Below are 22,855 nucleotides of genomic sequence, written 5' to 3' on the forward strand. Positions count from 1 at the left end.
TGCACGGTCACCGCAAGGATAGATACGGAATTCTTTTAAGCACTCCAGATTTATAAGATAAATTAGTGAATGTTGCCTGGTGTACTTGGAAGCTGTTTGTTTTGGCTGAACGATGGAAGTAAACAGTGAGGTCCAGCGTTGTATTTACTGTACTTGAAACTTCATAAAATTTTTACAATGACCTGGATGCACATATTTACTGTCACAGCTCTTGGTCACCTGGGCAGCTGGATATAAACGGAAGATGGCCTGACAGTTGGCAGAGACAGGTTCTACTTGACCAGGCCCCCGGCCATCTGCATGACCTTGCAGGAGTCACAGGTTCCTGGCTCTTGAGAGGGGAATTTAGATCCTGTGATTTCCAAGATCCTGTTGAGTAAGAAATCCTTGCTCAATGACCCAAAAAGCATTTAAGGGACAGGCTTACACCAAATCCACAGCAATATAAACTTTGTAATCCTTTACTTATGGAAAGTTTCTTCTTTTCCTTTGCTGTGTAAGCCCCAATCTTTAAGTGATGATTTTCGAATGTGCTCTTATTATGTGTTCTTTCTCTGGGTCACTTTTTGATTAGAAAATAGTTTGTGTATTAGATGGAAGTCAGCGTTAGTTAACTATACCAAATTCCTGAGATAATCAGCTTACAACAAAGAGTAAAGATCTGTTCTGGCTCATAGTTTGGAGGTTCCATCTATGATCTGTGGGCTCTGTGGCTTTGTACTTTGGGTGGATGCAGCCAGGACCACATAGGAAAGCAAACTACTTACCTTATGACCAGGAAGCAAAAGAATGCAAGGAGAATGGAAACTCTAGTCCCCTTTACAGGTATGTACCCAATGACCTAAATATCACCCGGTAGGGACCACATCATAAAGGATCCATCCCTTCTCAACATGATCACATCAAGACCAAGTTTTACACACATGGACTTTTCAATGACATTGGACATCCAAGCTATAGCACTAGTTAAAACCTCACAACTTGCTCTGGACTCCTATTTTCAGACTTTTCTTGGTATCATAACTTGCTCTTTCAAACCTATGCCCCCTCCAACTACTAGTGTTGAATGTCTGCATCATTTACCAGTTCTTCTTTTGTCTAGCCTTTATTTTCCAGGTCACCTGTACTACAGATGTAGGAACTGTTAAGACACCACTGATCCAATACAATACAGCTACAGGAACTGGTGAGCATTTTACTTGTCTCATATTTGGCATAGCACCTGCTATTTTTCTTTCAAGAAACACACCTATGTTTGTTTACTTACACTGTGCAAAGGTACCAGCATGGGTTTTATGCAATGAATTGTGTTATATAAAATTTACTTGTAAAAGTCTTCATGGAAGTTTCATTAGGCAAGGAGGTAGGATTGTTTTTTAAATGCCAAATCATTGAAATGCTAGGTGGGGAAAGGCCAGAGAGAACTGACCAAAATTTGTCTAAAACTTTTGTGCTTTTGGAGACAGAAAAGTGACTTAGAGAGAGGAACTCAGGGGAAAGAGACGAGGGGGAGAAAACATAGCCAGCTGATCTTGTACTGATCCTGATAATGATAGCTTGGGTTCAGAGCCTAAAATGATAAATTTGGGAAGTTTCTATCAGTATGCTTCATAAAAGATTATAACTTGGTATTAATAAGCAATTTAGTTGAAGAGACAAAATTGCAACTTTTTAAGGAGCATCTTTTAAATTGAGTCTTTGAATCTTTAATATATACGAAAGCTTATCATTGAAAAGGGCACATTAGAGAAATGACGAATCTTTTCTGTTCAAATGGAGTTGAGACTGACACTGTGTGTTATTTTCTAGTAATTAATGCTACATAAAACATATGTGCATCTGTACTTTGTTTTTTAGTTCTTGGGGTTGAATAGAGGGTTTGCTCTACCACTAATGAACTGCTTCCAGCTCTTTCATTCTCTACTTTGATTTTGAGATAGGGTTATTAATTTTTCTTAGGCTGGCCTCAGACTTGAAATCATCCTGCCTTTACCTTCCAATGAAACTAGGTTACAGGTGTGTATCACTAGGCTGCTTCATATGTACTTTAAAAAAATAAACATTTCTCAACAGCGCATATTTTCTCTCATATGCAGAAGAGGGATATAAGATACACTGGGCCATGATAAATTATATAGGACTGTAAGCATTCACACAGTGAGACTGAAGGAGGATACTTGGGGGAGGAACCCATAGGTGCAATGCCTCTGTGCCTATGATCATTATCAAAATGAATTCCAGAGAATACAAACAAGAGGGCTTTTATCCTTTTTTTCTTTTGCTTTTCTGGCTTGTTTGTTCATTTTTCTGTCTTTGAGGTAAGCAGGGGCACAAAATTGGAGAAACATACTGTAAACAAAAGCAGCAATGGTACTCTGTAGAAACTATGTTGAAAATAAACGTGGTAGGAATGGGAGGAAAAAACTGGGAAAGAATGAGGGAGGGGATGACATTGTCCAAAAAGGTATGTACTCATTACCTGACTTATGAAATGGTAACTCTTCTTATAGATCACCTTTTGTAATGACAATATTTCTTTTTGTCAGTCACGGGGCTTGAACTCTGGGCCTGGGTGCTGTCCCTCAGCTCTTCAGCTCAAGGCTAGAGCTCTACCACTTGAACCACAGCACCATTTCCAGTTTCCTGGTGGTTTATTGGAGATAAGAGTGTCACGGAGTTTCTTCCCCAGGCTGGCTTTGAACCATGATCCGCAGATCTCAGCCTCCTGAGTAGCTAGGATTACAGGCATGAGCCACCAGCACCTGGCTAACAATAATTTTTAAAAAAGAAAAAGCATGTCTCAAAATTCTAAAACACAAGTAAACCTATTGTTATCAGAAAAGCTTCAATAGGTAAAATTTTGTTGTTTCCAGACGACATATTTGGATGCCACATAAAATCTCTCACAATACCTAAATTATTCTTCCCACATAATTACTCTTGTTTAATGACTAGGAACAAGAGAAAAAGGCTTCCTTTAGCATTCTTTTTACCAACTCTAGTGTAACCACAAACAGATGGTGGAGGTGTGGTACACATGGAAATTTATCCAGGGAAGCTCTGAGAGTTTGTTGCTAAGATGACCTGATAAATTTGGCTCAGGACTGTTTTTAGCTCTGGCTGTCTAATTTCAATGTGAATAAAATCAAACCAGTGCACTTCTGTATTGTGTAGCTTCTTCACAGACCTTAAGCAAAGAAAATCGGGAGGTTGGGGTAGGTAGTATGTCACTATGTAAGCCCCGCGCTGTGATTCTGACACAGGGAATCAGGATCACATTCTGACCATTCCCACATCTCACAAGCACCTGCCAAAGATTTGCTTTCACATGGAGTGGACACTGTGATTTCCTTGGTGTTGAGGCCCAGCCACTGAAGAAGTTCCACATTCTGACTGGGAATAGCCACTGAAGTTCCACATTCTGACTGGGAACCTCCCAACTAATGCCCACACAAGGTGCAGCTCTTAAAGTGAAAAAAAATTACAATAAAAAAGGAAGTCATCTACTCTATGATGATTTTTGAGCTCTTAGAAGAGAAGTCTCAAGTCAGTTCCTGAACGTGCATGGGGTTTCATTGCTGAGCATTGAGCCATGAACAGTGACTCTGGTGTCTGGAGGCTGAGCTCTGGGCCCAGCGAAGAGCAGAAACTCTGAGGACTGTGCCAGTTCCAAAGATGTGCCTGTCCAACTGATGTCTGTCCTCAGTTTTAATTTTTATGATTTCACTTCTAAAACATTCCTGTTCCATTGCCTCCAGGCAGCCCCCAAGCAGGAAAGAGCCTTTTCCTTCTGATGGCGTTGAGGGCTGTTCCCTTTGTGGGGTTTCCCTGAACCACACTGCCCTCCATCTCCCACCTGCTCTGGAACAAGTGGACACTCTCAGCCCTTCCCATCAGTTCCCGGAGGTCCTGCCCTGTGTCCGACACCTAGGAAGCTCAAACCTTCTCATGAGTGGCCAAGATTGGCTTGTTCTGATCAAACAACGCACACTGATTCCTAATGAAGGGGCTTTGTATCTGCAGGCTTTCCATCTGAGTTTTGGCGCCAAATGTTCATTTCAGAGATAGGAAAGCCAAAGCCCCAGCGGGGTCAAACAAAATCATAGAAATGTTCTGGGGTAGAATTAAGATAGGTAAAGAAGATCCTTTGTCTATCAGAGTTTCACATTTGGGTTTTTCCTGACATATTTTCATCCCAGTTCTGAACACTTTTTAATGCTTGCCCAGAAAATGTGAAGTACTAGCAAGCCCATTATGCCCTTCAGAGGTTGAAATTAGGGAAGTGTGTCCAATGAGTGAGTAGGTACGCACTGGAGACTGTCTTTCTTGCCTTTGACCCTAGATAGTGGGCAGCGATCTGTTTCACAGTTTACAGGTCAGATCCTGTGCCAGCCAGGAAGCAGTGGAATCCAATCTATAGGCTTCAGAGCTGATCCAGCAAGCAGTCAGAAGATCTCCAAGACCACCTCTTGATTGACAAGCTGCTTTATATTATCCTATAATAACCCCCTCAAATTGCAGTTCAAAGCCAGCCTGGGCAAGAAAGTCTGTGAGACTCTTTATCTCCAATAAAACCACCAGAAAACTGGAAGTGGCACTGTGGCTCAAGTGGTAGAGCACTTGCCTTGAGCTAAAGAGCTGAGGGTCAGTGCCCAGGCCCAGAGGTCAAGTCTCAGAACTGACAAAAAAAATTACACACACACACACACACACACACACACACACACACACACACACACACACACACACACACACACACACACACACACACACACACACAAAAGGGGTAAGACACTGTCCAAATAGAATTTTACTCTTTACCTGACTAAGGTAACTGTAACTCCTCTGTACATCACCTTTATAAAAACAATTTAAAAATTAAGATTAAAAAAAAAAACCCTCAAAGCCTTCTCCTGCATGCCTGAGCTCATCCAGCTTTCTCCACATTTGTAAGACTTGATAATGCACCACTGCCCATCCTCTATCCCTGTATAGCTCACACCAAAAAAAAGACTTGTATAGGGTAAATGCTCCTTTGTGTCAGTCAGCATTCCATCATGACAAAATACCAGGGGAGATCCAGCAGAGAAGTTTTATTTTCACTCGTGGTTTCAGAGGTTCTAGTTCTCCGTCGCCTGTTTTGGGGAATCTTGGTGAGCAGAGCAATATGGTTGGAAGGACATTATGGAGCAGAGCTGTTTAACTCATAGCAGCCAGGAAACAGAGAGGAACGGGACAGAGACAAGATAAACTATCAGAGTCAACCCTAGTGACACACTTCCTGTAACTAGGCTTGAACCTTCAATAGTACTTTAAAAGCTTTTTGCCGCCGGGCGTCGGTGACTCTCGCTGGCAATCAATCCTAGCTACTCACTCAGGAGGCTGAGATCTGAAGATCATTGTTTAAAGCCAGCCGGGGCAGAAAAGTCTGTGAGATTCTTATCTCCAATAAGCCACCAGAAAACTGTAAGTGGTGCTATGGCTCAAGCGGTAGAGTGCTCACCTTGAGCTGATGAGTGCAGGGACAGCGCCCAAGCCCAGAGTTCAAGCCAACGACCAACAAAAAAATAAAAGCCTTTTGCTTATCAATGTATTTATTCATTGGTGAGGTTACAACTCTCATGATCCAATCACTTCTCAATAGCACCATCTCTCTCTGGCTGCCCTGAGAATCACACATGCATCTCTGGAGGTCATTCTAGATCCAAACCATAACACTCACTAAATGTGAACTTTGATTAGCTTCATGTGAAGACAGTTGCCCTGACTTTCAACGCATGCTTAGAAATCAAAGAAAGCAGCCCCAGTTAAAGGAATTCTTTCCATAGGAAGATGGTTTGCAGAGCTTTGGCTATTTAACAGAGAGGACAGGTGACAAGAGCTATAAAACTATGTGTTAATAACCAAGCATCTGTGTCTCAAGTCTATAATCCTAGCCACTCAGAAGGCTGAGATCTGAGGATCATGGTTCAAAGCCAACATGGGCAGAAAAGTCCGTGAAATTCTTATCACCAATTAACCACCAAAAAACCAGAAGTGGAGCTGTGGCTCAAGTGGTAGAGCACTAGCCTCGAGCACAAAAGCTCACACCCAGGTCCTGAGTTCAAGCCTCAGGACCAGGACATATACACACAAAAAAAGCAAACCAAATACTAGATATTAGTGAGCATAGACCATTCATTTCAGAGTATAAAATGGAATCCTGTATCTCAAAATAAGCTTGTACAAAACATCTCAGGAACAGGGCTGTTGCAAGAAAGGAGGGAACTCACTCACAGCACTGAACAGATCTGTGACTCTAGCAGTGACCCGTAGGAGAACCTGTTGTCAAGGAAGACACACAATTGATCAATTATGTAACCTCAGGGTTACTTTGGTGACCTCTTAAAAATTGCTGACTCTAGCCATCTTTCCCAGAGACTTGCCAAGGCAATGATGATTGGCAAGCAAAATGGCCATGCCAAGAATGCCGGTGAGGTCTTTGAAGGGCTGTCAGTTCCAAATTAAATCTCATAAATCCACTGAACCATCGCCCTAACCTGCACACAAACAGAACAAGCACTGAGAAACATGCTGCCTTCAGCCCTTTTCTGTTTACAATAAAACAACACTGCCTGTGATCACAAAATTACCTTTGATAAAAAAAAAAATAGTTTGCCTTTTTTTTGGATGGATTTTTGCAGGCCTGGTGCTAACAACTCCTGGAGAAAAGAAGGGATCCCGGGGAAAAAGTACAGAATTCTACAGTGAACTGTGGTTCATCATCTTAATGGCCATGCTGTGTTTGATCTTGTTGGCCATATTTCTGTCCCTGCTACTACAAAGAAAAATCCACAGGGAGCCATATGTCAGAGAGAGGCCCCCTTTGGTACCTCTTCAGAAGAGGATGTCTTCATTGAGTGGGTACCCACCAGGGGAAACTCATATGGTACGTATGGTTTTTTTTCTCCACCATGAGATGACTTGCTTTTCTCAGTTCTCAGCTTTTGGGTGGAGTATGTCCATTGTTTCTATGTGTAAAATCATGTTGCCTGCAAACAATGCATAATTTAACTTCTTCCTTTCCTATTTGGATGTCCTGTTTTCCTCTTGCCTCCCTGCTCTTGTGAACATTTTCTAGCACTATAGTGGTGGAAGTAGACATCCTTGCTTTGTTTCAGATCTCTTCTTGAGGGAATGTCTTCACCCTGTCCTCACGCCATGTAATGAGACTGATGGTGTATATACATGTCCTGTACTGTATGAAGGCATGCTCCTTGTATGACTAATTTCTTCCATGTTGTTACCATAAAGTGAGGTTCTGCTAAGGAACCCAGGCTCTTTCCCTGGTCCACAGCAATAAGACTGATTGTAAGACTGTTCACACTAACAGCTGCAGTCCCAAGGCTGTGGGCCACCAAGGAGAGCTTCTCTAGGTCCCATCTATCAAGGGTAGGTGTAGGCAAGGGTAAGGGCTACTGGTGACCGTGTTCCTGGAGCTACATGGCTCAGCTGGAAACTTTCACAGCTCCTGAAGCATAGGCACAAGGGAAATTGGGATTTTCTCAGAGTGGTTACAGTTTGAAGGTTGCAGGCTGGGCTGGGTCCCACACATGTTAGTGAGGGTTAAGAAAACTGTTACGTTAACTGCATTCCTGGAGTTGCAGGGTTTGACTGGTCTTTTCCCAGCTCTGAGTGCATAGGTATGGTAAAACCAATCTTAACCCTAGTCCAACCATTGTGGTCTGGGAAATCTTCCTCGATTTCCCAGAAGGCAGGTGTAGGTAAGTAGCTTGATCTTGGAGGTGCAGGACTCTGAGGGAGCTCTGCCTAGTGAGCCATGCACCAGCCCAAGTCTTCTGACAAGGACAAGGATTCTGTTTTCTGCCCAGATATCAATCTGGCACCTAGCACCCACTGTTATTACAGATTTTGAGTTCTGGAGGCTCACAGAAAGTGAGCCCCTTCCTTAGTGCAGGGGAGTCACTTTTTAGACCTTCTCTGATGCAGGGCAGTTGCTTTAAAAAAAATAGTGTAAAGATGAGTAATGAATACATTTCTTGTCAAACATTGTTACCCCTCTCCTTTTTCTCCTACTATCCCTTCTCTCCCCAACCTTCCCTACTCCTACCCACCCCCTAAAGTTGTAAAGTTCATTTCCAACATAGTGTCTTGTGAGTATCATTGTTGCAATGGGTCATCCTGTGTTCTTATTTTAGCATTTTGTATTTCCAACATAGTGTCTTGTGAGTATCATTGTTGCAATGGGTCATCCTGTGTTCTTATTTTAGCATTTTGTTATTCCCCTTTCCCTCCCCAAATTAGATAAATGTATATATAAGATGCAGGGTACCAAAATCAAATACAGTGACAACAGGGGATATACCATAGGAGGAAAGAATAGACAAAAGAAACAAAAATTCACATAGTACATTAAAAACAATGATGAAGAAAAACATCATGTCCATATTTTGGGGTTCATTTCATTTAGCATCATCTTATATGTCATATGTTCATAGCTTTTGAGTTTTCTGCTCATCTGATAAGATTATAGACTCTCTGGTGCTAGAGAATTAGTTTGTAGAACAACGAGTTTCCCAAAATGACTCAAGTGCTTGGGTTTCTTTGGCATTTAGGACTAATAGTATTCTGTGATCAAAGTTGCTGGTACATGCTTACTTACACCAGCAGTGTTAAATTCCTGAGTTGATCAAGACCATGCTGAAGTTGACTGTTTTGTTTTGTTCTTAATTTTTTTCTAGTCTCTAGGTTGCCTGATTCTCTTTACTGCTCAGGGTTGCTATCACCTTGCTAATTTTGTTTCCACTTCCCTTTTCTCCCTCACCTGGAAGTAGTTTTTCCTTCACTATCTTGACCCCTCTGAAGCAGTGATGAGAAAGGGAATTCTATTGAGCCATCTTGGCTGTAAATTCCTAAAACCATTTTAATGGTTTCCATTTTATTTTTCTCAGTTTGACTCCGTGGCTGATATATCTGATGTGTCCAGCAATGTCACTCTGAAAAGTTACACCATGCACTTTGAGGTACCAATGTGTGTTGCATGTGTGCAGACTGTCCGGTGGAAAGCAAAAATAGTTCATTGCTTAGACCAGTTAAGCCAGGAATCTTGGATGTTTAGAATAGCTAGACTATCTTATAGTGTGTTCTAGGTCCTAATCAAGGAGTAACTTTGTCATGCTGTTACCTGATTTCATTTGGAGGCTTGACTTCTATAATGAGGGGAACATCAGAAAACAAGAAAAGAAGGGGAGGATGTCAGTCTTCTTATAGAAATTCAGGACTGTGAAGGATAAAATCCTATTTCGTGAGGGGTGTTTTTGGAGGCAGACTATACCAACATGAATGAGATATGAAGAGATCACCTGTTAATCATCCTCCAACCCCTTCATCCCACTGGCAATAACTGACAAGCAGTTATTCCACAGGGAACAACATGAGCGGCAAGAGCAGTAGCCATCTAATACCAATATGAGATCATTATCTAATCCTTAGCAAGAAATCGAACACGAATATTCTAGGGGATCACAGCTGCTGCTTCTGAAGTCATCATTCCCCTCATTGGCAATGTGGTAGTTGAAGTTCCACGCTGTATCTCAGGTCCAGTTTCCATTTTCTTTATATGTTAATCACGGAAGGTAATTTCCTTTCCAGGGATTAGCTGATGCCAAAATTCCCAGGACTGGGACCCCTGGGAGTATTCGGAGCAGCCAGAGCATGTCTGTACTGCGTATTCCAAGTCAAAGCCAGCTAAGCCAGTCCTATTCACAGAGTTCTCTCCACCGCAGTGTCAGCCAGCTCATGGATATTCAAGACAAGAAAGTCTTGACTGATGAATCACTGTGGGAAACCATCATGGGCCACAGCAGGGGACTGGTGAGTTGATTACCCCCACCTAGTCCAGAAGCGTCTTGGTAGAAAGATGACATAGAACTTCTGTACTTCATTGAATGCTGTCCTATAGCACTCTGCTTCTGCATCCAAGCGCCTGTCGAACCAATTATCTTGTAACTAACTTAGCAGCCCGTGTTACTGAATTATTTGGCATTCTTTTCTTACACATAAAACAGCACAGTAAGTAGTACAGGCTATACTTTATTCATTTGAAGAGTCAGAAACATTGGCACTGACCTAACATAAGCCATAAAATACAAGTACCTGGTTCTCTTACAAAAGCGTGAGGAGAGGGAGGAATAATATATTGTTCTTGCTACTTTATTGTACAGGGAATAGTCTTTTTCTCTCAACAGATTATAAAGTGTTTTGTTTTTTTAACAGTCCTAGGGCTTGAACTCGGTTATGGGCGCTATTCCTGAGTCTCTTTGTGCTCAAGGCTAGCGCTCTACTACTTGAGCCACAGCACAAGTTCCAACTTTTTCTGAGTAGTTTATTGGAGATAAGAGTCTCATGGACTTTTCTGCTCCCTCTGGCTTTGAACTGTGATCCTCAGATCTCTCAGCCTCCTGAGAAGCTGGGATTACAGGCATGAGCCACTAGTGCCTTTTTTCTTAAAAAAAAAAAAAAAAAAAGGAATCTTCAGGAAATCTGGGTGAATAATATTGTTACTATTATGAGCTTCATCCTTCATAATTTTGAGTGTTATAAATAATTGATTCTTTAAAAGATAAGCTCTTTATTACCTATTATTTGCTATGAGCTCTTCCACAAGAAGAGAACTAAAATCCTAAGTTGTTTTACCAACCACCAAGTTTCAACATTATACTATCAATATAGATGTCCGCTTGAGTATGATTCCACTGGGCTAAATTTATCAACAGCTAAGTTAGACCTTAGATACTATTAGTGCTTTAAGGCAGAATTATTCACCTCCATTTGTTTCTGTTTTCCTCACCTTTTCTTCACTGGTAAGTTAGTGACTCTTGTGAATCTTTCCTTGACAATGGCAAATGACAAAGAAAATCCTTTGGCTCCAGGTTCCCTATCACATATATTCACATAATATAGTCACATATACTAATATATATTACATATTATTTAATAGCATATATTTAATACATATATTTTTATATTTCTGTACTTATAACAATATAAAGTAATTAACATTATATACTAATATATTAGTATATATTACACAGTATATTAGTTTTATTATATATTAATATATACTAGCATGTTATATAAAACATGTTATAAATTATATATACTACTGTGTTTAAAAAATTATACATACTATATATAAATATATTCTATATTATGTAATATATAAGTGCATATATTTATATATTAAAACATAAGTATACATTAATAAAATATATAAATATATATTAAATTATATTTGATATTACATGTTATATATAATTCACATATTGTATTTATAATATATATTTTATTTATATTATATGTTGTAATATATACTAAAATATATTTTATATAATATATAATATATACTAATATATTTATAAATATTTCATATTTAAATATTAATATATAATAGTGTATGTTATATATTATATACAAATATGTTAGTATAATATACATATATTATATTTTTAAAATATATATTTATGCATTTAAATATATTTAATATATATTTACAAAGTTCTTCAATGTGAAGAAACATATCCAACAGTACAACAGAAGTAATCTTTTTGTGGGGTTGGGAATCTCCAAATACCATTTGATTCCAAAGCTCCTATTTGTAATTGTTTCACTATATTGTCTTTTTTCTTTTTTATAGTACTAATTGACAGTATCTTTTGAATCAAAAGATTTGAATTCAAAATTTTTGAAGGTCCAATACCTGGCGAGTCACTTATAAATTTTAACAAAATTACAAACCTACTAAATATACATGAAATATAGTAATGGAAGGTGAAGCAATAAGACAATAATAGTTTTCATCAGCTCTTCCATTTATTCCTGGAATTAAAGATCTTTAGAAAAAATTATCTCCTCCCAACTTTACAGATGAGAAAACTGAGGCTTGAAAAGGTTATGATATCAACACAATGTAACACTCAAATCACAGGATGGATTTGCTCACATGCAATATAGTAATTTAAAGGATTGTTTTTAACCACACCTTAGGGTTAAACATAGGGTATAGGCTGTGAATAAATAGTAATTTTTACACCAATCTCATAGCCTTAAGTATTGATGGCAACTACCATAACCAATGGCGGTGACTGGCTTACTTTTCAGTATGTGGATGAAGAGGACCTGATGAACGCCATTAAGGGCTTCAGCTCCGTGACCAAAGAACGCACCACATTCACTGACACCCACCTGTAAAGGATGGAAACTTTCAAGGTCTAATGGATGGATACAGCATTGGCAACCCATTACTCCTGGGTTTTCACAACATGAGTGCTGAAAAACAGTTTCTCAACTCCACAACTCTGTAAAGAAGGGAGAGTCATTTTCTGACAAAGATTTAAGAAGCGGTCTGAAATTAGGAAAAATAATTACCAAAAACATTGTTTTGTGCTATTATGTGTATGATGAAGCATGTAATTTTCACTTGATTTCGGTGGTAATGCCATCAGTTAATGACTTACCAGTGGCAATATAGGATGCTCCCCAGTTGTTATAATAAGCCAGTGGTTTGCAACTATATTTTAGCATCTGAGGAAGGTGAGATTTGGAGGATGGAGTTTGGAAGCCAGTACAGGTAGAAAAAAATCCATAAAACTAATTCCAAAATAACCAGAAAAAAGTCAGGCTGGAGGTGTGACTCAAGTGGTATAGAGTGCCAGTCAAGCAAGCAAAGTTATAAGCATAAGACTTTGATTTCCTACTATCATACAGGCTCCTCTAGGGAGGGAAAAATCACTGATGAAATGTTTCTGGTTTGACAATGAAGCAGGTATCACTGCTGCTTCTTTCTGTTTGCAATTTCAGGGCAGGAAGAAGCCCATGAGGAATGGCTATATGAATCATGAGAGTTGCAAGTGAAACCTAACCTCAGGCCATGTCAAGTCAAAAACAAACAGCACTGCAGATGCACATTTAGCTAAAGATTGCACTTAACTAGGGTTCGATATTGACTCTGCCTCGTGCATTTTAGTGTTCTTTCATTTATCTATACTTAGAAAATCTAAAGAGTAAACACCTAACTTGTCTCGATGCAAACACCTCCACTATCAACTAATGCTTTTGTTTCACATATTTTTACAAAGCTTTGAAATTCCAATTGGTGCTTTTCACAAAATTCTGTCATTTCATTGAATGCCAAGGACTTCTGACATTTTCAACTCAGCACTACTGTTCTACTCACAATAATATACATGGAATTAAAAGAAGTAAATTCCTATTTGTGTACCTTGCAGTTTTGAAATTCACATAAGCACAAAACTATACACATGTATGTGTGTGTGGATATATACATTTATGTGTCATTGTAATATGAACTATAACCTCTTCATTTTCAGATCTTACTACTTGTCCTAGAGTAAGAGTTGGCTACATCTTAATACCATGTCTATCCTTTTTTTAAAAGAAGTATCAACTGTATGAGTTTCATTGTGATTATTTCCATACATACCTATAATGTAAACTGATTAAATGTTATTTGGCAGTGTGGGGGTTTAAATGAAGGACCTATACTTTCTAGAAGGTATTTTACCTCTTGAACAATACCCCCAGACTATCAGAACCAATATCTATGATTCATTAAGTTCCCCTTTGGGTTACAAAATTATTAATGGAAGTAATATGACAAAAAATTTTTTTCAAGTCATCAACATATTTAACTTTGTTCTTCCTAGAAAACAATGTAGGTTTCCCCTTCATTTATTCTTAAGAGTTTTAGTGATTCTATGAAATACCTTGAAGCTTTCTCACATACTATAATCTAGTCTGATAGTATTTTAAGCAATTTACAAAGTAAGGAATAAGCTCACTTCCTCTGCATGAAAATCATGAACTACATGGTCTCACACTCAAAGAGTTTCTGGGGGGTACCACAGCTATCCAGATCTGTGGTAGAGTTGTTCCTCAGACTCACTCCTGGACAAAACTTGCCAACCATGTGTCAAAAACACAGACCAGTATTAAACTGCTCAGCTTTGTCGCAACTGCTATGAACAAATCTGAAACTTCAACAAATCATGTAGATTAGGTAGTGGCTGCACAAAATTTTTTCTTGCCAAAAATTTTATACTTTCTGAAATGGAAACACAGCATTGACTAGTTCCCTGGTCTTCATTTTTATTTGCTGATCCTGGATCAATTAGCTGTCTAGAGCTAGGGCAAATGAGCTAAGTGAGCTCTGTCTGCAAGTGAGCTACCTGAAGTATAGAGGGAAGAAGTGGCATTTTCTGATCATTGATTTGCTCTTGTATCCACACTTCTGGAGAATTCACAAGACAGGGCTCATGGTTGTTTTTGAAATTTTTAGTACTTTATTACTGTGTACTTCATAAAGCAGTTATAAAACTATAGAAATAGAAAACGGGATTTCTCTTACTATCCATTTACTCCACTCATCTAGTAATTAAACTAATTCAGTCAGTGATCTCATTTGCATTTTTAACCCTACAGATCAGAGTGGAGAGATGCTGGTATGGCTTCACCTAGAACCCTACCCTGTCCAATACTCCAAATCTTATTTGACTCCTAAGATTCTGTTTTACTAGTTTAAGTGGTATTACATGCCAAACTACATAGACCATGTAGCTCCACCACAGTGATTTTGGTTCAAGAGGTCTAGGGCAGGGCTAAATAGTGTATCTGTATTTAACACCTCCAAGGTGTCACTAAGAACCAGTAAAACTAAGCAACCTGGAAGAAATCCTGTACAGAAGCAATATGCTCTGCACAGGGATGAGGTTCCTTGACTTCTCATTCCCCCCTAACACAGCAAAAAAACAATTGGTCTGCAAACTCTTAAAATCTGTTGTACATCTCCTCTGACTAATGGCCTATCAACTGCACAGGCTACACTCTCAGATTAAGAACTAGCATGCTTTGTCATTCCTAGCACTAGCCATTTGTAAAGAATACATAGTTATGTTTTTAGAAACTGTAGTAAGAACTTGTTTACAGATATAACTTCCAGTAAGTGAAGACTTTTAAATAAAACTCTGCTGCAGTACCTTATACTGATGTAAAGTTTGTGTTGGCCTCCATATAAAAATGATTCCACTGAACAACCTGTAAACAAAACATAGGCCAGTGAAATAATTCAGTTATAAGGAACTTAATTATGTTACAAATGAATAATTTGTTCCCAATACACTAATACACTAATACACTAATACCACTAATACCATGAAAAATACTCTAGTGTAAGCACTTTAAGAAAATCAGACATTGTGGTAATGTTCTCAAGCAGTGTTTAAAATTAAGTGTGGACTCAAAAAAGTCCTACATAAGATTCAAATTCAGCAGTACTGGGTTCTTTTATCCTGAGGATCTCAGTTCTAGCATCTGCAAAATAAGAACAATTCTTAGCAGAGTGTTATGATAATACAGGATCTAGAATCAGCACAGAATGACGAAAAACTCTGACATAAGAATTATTGTTTTCATTTTTCTACCAAAATGTAAACAAAAACTAGTAGAGATGCAGTTCAACTTTTTTTCTCCTAGTCACAACACCCTTCATGAGCAAATGTAATGAAAAAAATTCAAGCAAGTGATAATATGCTCAAACTTACAAGGTACCAGTGAGAACTCATATCTCTGCTTTAACACCAAGGTTTAAAATCCTGTACATGAAAGTAACAAACAAGAGTTAACATGTAGTATAATCCACAGATTAGTTTGACTTTTTATATTTTTACTATATAGTAGTATATACTGTCTTTTTTTAAGTAGTCTTTTATTCCTAGTAAATACTGTTTCTTTAATTTTCTTACCTGCTCACCTTTCATAAAAACATGAGTAAAAAAAGTGGGTGAGATACAAATATAGGAGAGTAAGGAAAATGGGTGAAAGAATTAGTCCTCAGTGATTCTATGATTATAATTTGGCTAACCCTTCATTTATAGCCCTTTAAATTCTACCTCTCTTATTATTATAGAAAGAAGAAAAAACACAAACACATAACAGAAAGGTTACTTCAAACAGATTGTTCATTAAATAACTAAAATCTCATTGCTTAATCATTTTTATTTGGTTTAATTGATAAATAAATACAAGAGAATTTTAAGACACTGACAATATAGTAAACTTTAAAGAATTTCAGTTTTACTCACTTATACTTCTTAGAATGGAATATATACATTATTCATCAACAAATGCTATTCATCAACAAATGCTTAATGTGGTTTAAACTTACATTCACTTTATTTTCAGAACTTGAAAAACAATCTCATTAAATGAAGGATATAAGAAAATTATTTCTTTTTCTCTGAGAATTTAAAATAATCTTTTTACAAGTTAAAACTTTTAATAAAAAATTTAGAACTATAGTGCCTAAGTATAACAAAATTGCCACAGTTATTTTTTGATCATTAATAGTGAAAAAAAAATAGATGGTGGCTCCTAACGCAAGGGAAATTAGTAACTGAGAATTTTCCCTTCTGGGGACTCAAAGTTTTGCTTTGATTATTATTTTTACTTCACCTTTTCAAACACAATTGCTCCAACTTAGAAGAATGTTTACATAGACTTTTAGCCTTGAAATATTGGTTATACATGCTAAGATTTAAGAATTCCCAACAATGAGATTTAGAAAATGACCCACAATTAAAATGAAATGATCCTATACACACTGGAATGTGTTATTCCATATCATTAGTGTTTTTGAACTACATGATACATTTTTTCACAAACATAGCACCTCATCAAATTCCTGGTAAATACTTTGCAATCACAATAAGGGTTGGAAGCCTAAGCTCCAAGAAGAATCACATGATTCACTTAAGAAAGCATTCCAAGACATGGCTCAGGCATATGAAGATGAAAGAATACAGTCAGTTCTCAGGCATAAGATTAGGAGTAAAGACAACAAATCAACATTGAGGAGCTAAACATTAAGGTGGACTCCTGCTTTACAAATGTTCTCTTAGACATGCTTGTGAAACTTAAAATTACAAAATGTAAAGAGGTTACGATGGTTGTATCTCTTTATTTCAGGTAATTCTGCTAAAAAGATACTAAATGAAGTCCAATTTTAGTTTGTAAAATTTTAGTGTAAAAAAAATCCAGAAAGGTTTCAATTTTCTTCTGGATGTAATAAAATTATCACTCATTTTGGTAAGTGTTCACAAGCTGTACTCTTGGCCGGAAGAATCACTTTTTTTATGCCGAGGAGATGGAGTGGTCTTTGTAGGGGATGGGGATGCGGTACCAGGAGAGTCCGTTCCACCATCGGAAGTGCTGGGTGAGGACGCCAGATGAGGAACTTTCTTTCTTCCAAGGAATCCTCCCCCTTCAAATCCGCCTCTCTTCCTGAATTCCACTTTGTTTTCATTTTCATCTTCCGACGCTCTTTTCTTGGATTCTGAAAAACCTTCTATTGTTTTATGCACCTCAGGTCCACTTTCTAATTCTTTCAGACTTTTTATTTCTGTTCCAGGAGACTTTCTCTCAGATACATTACATTCTCCTGTTGCCCCTTTCATTTCAGCTTGTATTGGACCCAAGTTACCATTTTCAGGGACAGCTCTTTCCACATTTCTGTTCAAATTAATTGTCTGGAAGTCCCTGTAACTGTGAAAGCTCTCAGTCCTTCTTGCCCTGGCTAACAAAGGACTCTCTCTATAAGGCCTCACAGAGCCATAAGTAGCTGCTTCGTGAATTGTTTCATGGTGCTGGAGCTGGAGGCTGAAATACAGGTTTTAAGAATTAAGAGTTCAAATCTCACTTGACTTTCTCTAGAATATTTCTCATTATCTAGGTAAATATAAGGTGTTTATATCTATATTTCTTTCTATAAAAATACTTATCAGATAGCCTACATATACATTTACTAGTGTAAATAATACCACATATATATATTCATTCAAGCCATACTTTAAACAGCTGACAAAAAGATGGAAAAAAGAAATAAGCCATCCATCTACTATTTATACCTGTTCTTCAGTTTTCAATTTGTTGATATGCTAAAATAAAAGGCATACTATATCACTATATCAAGTATGTAACGCTGTCCCTTAGGCAATGGGCACAGTAACGCCAGGCACAGGAGACCCTACTGTCCACAAGGATGCAGTTCCACAGAGAAACCACAAATGCTCAGGATTCAGAGAGCTCAACACTGAACTGCAGAGGTTTGATTCACTGTTTCCTGTAACATGGCCAACTTCCACTATGATCATAGTGCTTTTCAGAATCTAAAAATTTCATTTCATCACTTAAGTTCACCACACTAACTTGGATCTTGCCTTTTAAAGGCGTATTTTCACAAAATTAAGGGCCAGGGAATAGTAAGTCTCACAACAACTTAAACACCATCAACCAGAAGTGGGATACAAGAACTGAGTTGCATAATACCGATAGAAGAATTCCAAATTTTTGTTTTAAGGTGTCTTTTTGTAAAATTTATTTTTGACTGGGTTTGGTCAAAGCTTCATGAAAATAAATACATAAAGAAGGAATAAGGTTCTTATTGCTTCCCAAGGAGACATGCAATTTTCCTAATTTTGAGTGAATTCTTTTTTTTTCCCCTCCCAGAGCTGAGGACCAAACTGAAGGCCTTGGCACTTGCCAGGCAAGTGCTCTTCCACTGATCTAAATCTCCAACCCCTTGAGTGAATTCTTGATCACAATAGGCATTCTAACTGGAAGTAATTCTCAACTGAGTTAAAATGAGGCAAAAATGAGGAGGGGGCCTAATTCAGCATAATCATTGCTTAGTATTTGTAAAGTCCTGGGTTCATTCCCTAGCACTCACTCTCACCGAGAGGGAAAAAAAAAATCTTTACTATGTAAAGGATAAAATATGCATATATATGAGAAATACATTAAAATGTTAAATATTAAGTACCAAAGTTTTAACTAAATACATACTACGACAAATATAGCTTTTGTAGCATCTGTAATTAGAATGCATCAGTCAATCTCCCCCAAAGCAATCATTTCTTTAACCTACCTAGAATTTGATTCTCGTAGACGGCTATGCTGAACCACAGAAGTTGCTGGACTAATGTTAGGAGTAGCACAACGAGATGTGCTCAGGTCACACTGGTCTAGTAATTTAAGTAGCTCTTCTTCAGTTGGACCTCCTACATCTGAGGAAAACAAACACTCCTTAGAATCATTTATGTCAAACTTGTACTTAGGTCAAGCATCTTTCTTATGGGAACCTACCCTTATCTTCGCTTTTGTTCACCATATCCATAGCAGTGGTCAGGTCCCACATTTGAATGCTGCCATTTGTATGGCCTGTAAACAAGTAGCGCCTTGGCCTTGAGCCCATCCTACTCGATCCCTCACATTCTCTTACTGTAAATGAGGATATTGTAGTACAGTCAACAGCTTGAATCTCACATATTCTGCAAAAAATAGTAGATGATTGTAAACTATGGGAAGCAATAACATTTTACAATTAAGATTTTTCATTAACGGCAATGTTAGAGTTGAATGAGTATCTAAAGCAGACTTAAAAGGGTCAGACAAAGTCAATAGGTAGTGCAAGTCTTGCTTCTTTGGGAAAAGGTTCTTACACACCAATGCTTTATTTAGCTAACTGAAATAAGGCAAATAATTAAATCACAAAACCTAAAAAGTCTTAATGAGGTTTAAAAATGAACCACGAAAAACAAAGCTGAAAGCAAGCAGACAGTCATGCCAAATCTTGAAAAGTCACTAGGATTTAGGCGAAAAGTTTAAGATATGAAACTAGGAAAAAAAAAAAATACAGATGGCCCAGTATATGTTCTTTTAGGATCTTTTATCAAAGTATATTTAAAATAATAGGTAACTCACTGGTTTTCAAATATGCTAAAAGTAACCTGAACAATTATTTATTTATTTTTTGGTTGGTCATGGGGTTTGAACTCTGGGCCTAGGTGCTGTCCCTCAGCTCTTCAGCTCAAGGCTAGCACTCTACCACTTGAGCCACAGCACCACTTCTGGTTTTCTAGTGGTTAATTGGAGATCAGAGTCTCATGGACTTTGGTGCCCGGGCTGGCTTTGAACCGTGATCCTCAGATCTCCGCCTCCTGAGCGGCTAGGATTACAGGCGGGAGGGCCCAGCTATGAACACTTATATCCATCCTGATAAATAAGGAAACCAAGGGAAAATGTAAGCAAATTATTTTCCCCAAAGTCATATAGTCAGTCATATGAGAGTTAGCTGAATTGTACTACAGTGAACTTCACTTCTTCAAAAGTGAAAAAGATTATTTGAAAACAAAAATTACTATTAGGTAATACACATATGCTGAGGTATTGGTAGAATACCTGGCAAGTAAGACAAGTGTCTGAATTTACCCTAGTATGAAAAAGGAAGGAAGGAACAAAGAAAGGAGGGAGGAAAAGAAGGATTACATATAGTAATAGGCTATGCAGGCTATGCTAGTCTCACGCCTATCTTAAGGGGAAAAGTTATTAGTATTGTACCACTGAGTATGACATTTGCAACAATTCTTATTGTAATTATCAGGCAAGGTAGATAGATCTCTTTTGGTCATGGGGCCTGAACTCTGGGCCTGGGCACTATCTCTCAGCTTTTCAGCTCAAGGATAGTGCTCTACCACTTGAGCCACAGCACCACTTCCAGATTTTTCTGCTTATGTGGTGCTGAGTAATCAAACCCAGGGCCTCATGCATGCTATGCAAGCATTCTACCACTGGGCCACCTTCCCAGCCCCAGTAGATCTCTTTTTTAAAAAATGTTTTTTAATTCATAGTTTTTTGTTCATTGATAATTGTTCTTACTATTGTTAATGGAATGAATAACATTTACTTTTGAACATTTGTAAACTGACTTATAAAACTAGATTCTTTATTTTAAAATAAAACAAATCAACTTTACACACGCATAAAAATAAGTATGAATTTGCTTTTGCCCCTCTAAGGGATAGATTCCTTAGAACTTTTCTGTCAAAAATTTCCCCAAGAAGTGTTCTTCCTTACTTTCGAATAGAACCCTTTCAATTTTGCCTCTATTAAGAGTCTGAACGTTAAACAGCAAGCTTTGGTTCACAACTGTTTCATAAAGGCTTTATCAATTCTACAGTCACTTCAGATGGTTACTTGTAAAACTATAGTTTTCCCAATGGAATCATAAATTTAAAAATTTAAAAATAATTTTAGCATACACAAATAGTTGATTACAATACACTTCCACTGTCTAAAATAACAGAAAAGAGGGGATTAAAATTGACCATTGTAAGTGTTATACCAGTTTTAATGAGCACTTGGCAGGTTTGTTTTTAACCAAATATACGCTGAACACTAAACCACAGTGATTAATAACATTTTTGAGATAATAATTTGGTTTCATCTACATTCAAGCTTCTAATACATTTTCTTAAATTAAAAAACAGAAGGCTGTCAATAAGATAACTTAAGTACATAAAAATCAATTTCTGGAATTAATTCATTTTTTGGTTGCTAGTAACTACAACATACAATGAACCCTGATGGAAAGAAAATTTATCATCTTAAAGTTAAGACTTTAAAACCACCAATAACTTCAGCAACATTCAAAAGAAAAGCAGCTTATTTAATGAATGGTGGATAGGAATTTTACTTAGTTGTTTAACATGCAAAAAAAAAAAAAAACCAAACTTGTTTTGAAAAAGAATTGTTAAAGCTCAAGCTCAATCTGAGGCAGCAAACAATTTTAGAGGAAGTAAAATTTGAACCAGTGCAAAAGAAAAAGGAAAGCACCCTGTTTCTGTGACAGTCAGGGTCATAAGATATTTTATATTTTTAAGTCATTTTATCCTACAATATATTGTCAGATAGTTAAACCTTGTTTTGTTAAAAAAAAAAAAAAAAAGCAAAAACAAACTAAAGTTAAGGGACATGACTTAGCAACATGACTTTACACAGATCATAAAAGGAAGTGCAGAACTAGTTTATCTGTCTGACATTCACTTTGCCATATTCTTCGTTAAGTATGATTAGAAGTCATTTCTAAAGGATAAAATACTGCAGTGGCACATAAGGGAAGCAGGCACACTGTGCAAACACTGAGAACAGTAGATAGGATTCCCCTTTTTTGAGAATACAGACATTTTGTCTACATTAGAGAAGATGGAAGGAGAAATGGTATAAAATACAAAATGAAACATGGGTACATTAAATTGTGCGTGCCATAAGTCTTTAACTTGTCATTATTCTTCATCAAGGTTTAATGTTATCTTTGTATTCTATACAGGGACACGCTCAGATAATCTATAATTTTTTTTTATCTGAGAGATGCAAACAATGCATACAGAATTGAATGGAATTGGACAGAAAATATTTAAATTCTAGTCCCTCTAGAAAGAAATCAAAGGTTTTAAAAAAATTTAATCAGTAATTGTATTTGTCCAATGTGTTACTGTTCTATTATATCACTAAGTAAAGATTTTAAATCTTAGAGAATAAAAACTAAGTATATTTTTAATATCAACTTAATAATTAATGAATGTAACAAACTACAAATGTTTTGAGAGAAATAAAGCAATTTCTTAGTGTAAGTATAATTATAACAGTGTTACCTTTTCCCAGTAGATGAGAGTCTTACAAACAGTTTGTTCGTGATGGGAACAACCTTCTGAATAAACACCTGTTGGTCATCTCGTTCTCCAAATGGCCCTTGATCAGAAAACAGCAAATAAAAAAATAAATTTTAATTTGTATCACTTTACCAAAGGAATTTTAATACTAATACCCAAGTCTCAAAAAGAATTTCTTATGCTATAAATCTAGCATTTAATTCCAAGTCAAACCACATGTAAAACAGAATGATAAAAGCACTTCAATATGCAATAAAAAGTCTTAAGATATACAT

The 22,855-nt window shown here is 37.3% G+C and overlaps 2 protein-coding genes across 2 annotated transcripts in view; one reads left to right on the forward strand and one right to left on the reverse strand.

Annotated features, from left to right (window-relative positions):
* Window positions 1-12,249, forward strand: part of Ush2a (usherin) — a 640,266-nt gene extending 628,017 nt beyond the window's left edge. Inside the window, exons 68-71 of the mRNA XM_070041435.1 lie at window positions 1,103-1,186; window positions 6,684-6,928; window positions 9,652-9,873; window positions 12,160-12,249. Of these exons, the coding sequence (XP_069897536.1) occupies window positions 1,103-1,186; window positions 6,684-6,928; window positions 9,652-9,873; window positions 12,160-12,249 (641 nt within the window). The remainder of the gene's footprint in view (window positions 1-1,102; window positions 1,187-6,683; window positions 6,929-9,651; window positions 9,874-12,159) is intronic.
* Window positions 12,250-16,224: 3,975 nt separating this feature from the next.
* The window catches only part of Kctd3 (potassium channel tetramerization domain containing 3), a 37,226-nt gene continuing 30,595 nt past the window's right edge, over window positions 16,225-22,855 (reverse strand). The window contains exons 15-18 of the mRNA XM_070041501.1: window positions 22,563-22,659; window positions 19,216-19,400; window positions 18,998-19,136; window positions 16,225-17,730 (exon numbers count right to left, since the gene is read on the reverse strand). Coding sequence (XP_069897602.1) covers window positions 17,169-17,730; window positions 18,998-19,136; window positions 19,216-19,400; window positions 22,563-22,659 — 983 coding nt within the window. The 3' untranslated portion in view covers window positions 16,225-17,168. The remainder of the gene's footprint in view (window positions 17,731-18,997; window positions 19,137-19,215; window positions 19,401-22,562; window positions 22,660-22,855) is intronic.

Source organism: Dipodomys merriami, unplaced genomic scaffold, assembly GCF_024711535.1.
Source record: "Dipodomys merriami isolate MVZ:Mamm:240054 unplaced genomic scaffold, mDipMer1.0.p SCAF_31, whole genome shotgun sequence".
In the NCBI taxonomy this organism is placed as follows: domain Eukaryota; kingdom Metazoa; phylum Chordata; class Mammalia; order Rodentia; family Heteromyidae; genus Dipodomys; species Dipodomys merriami.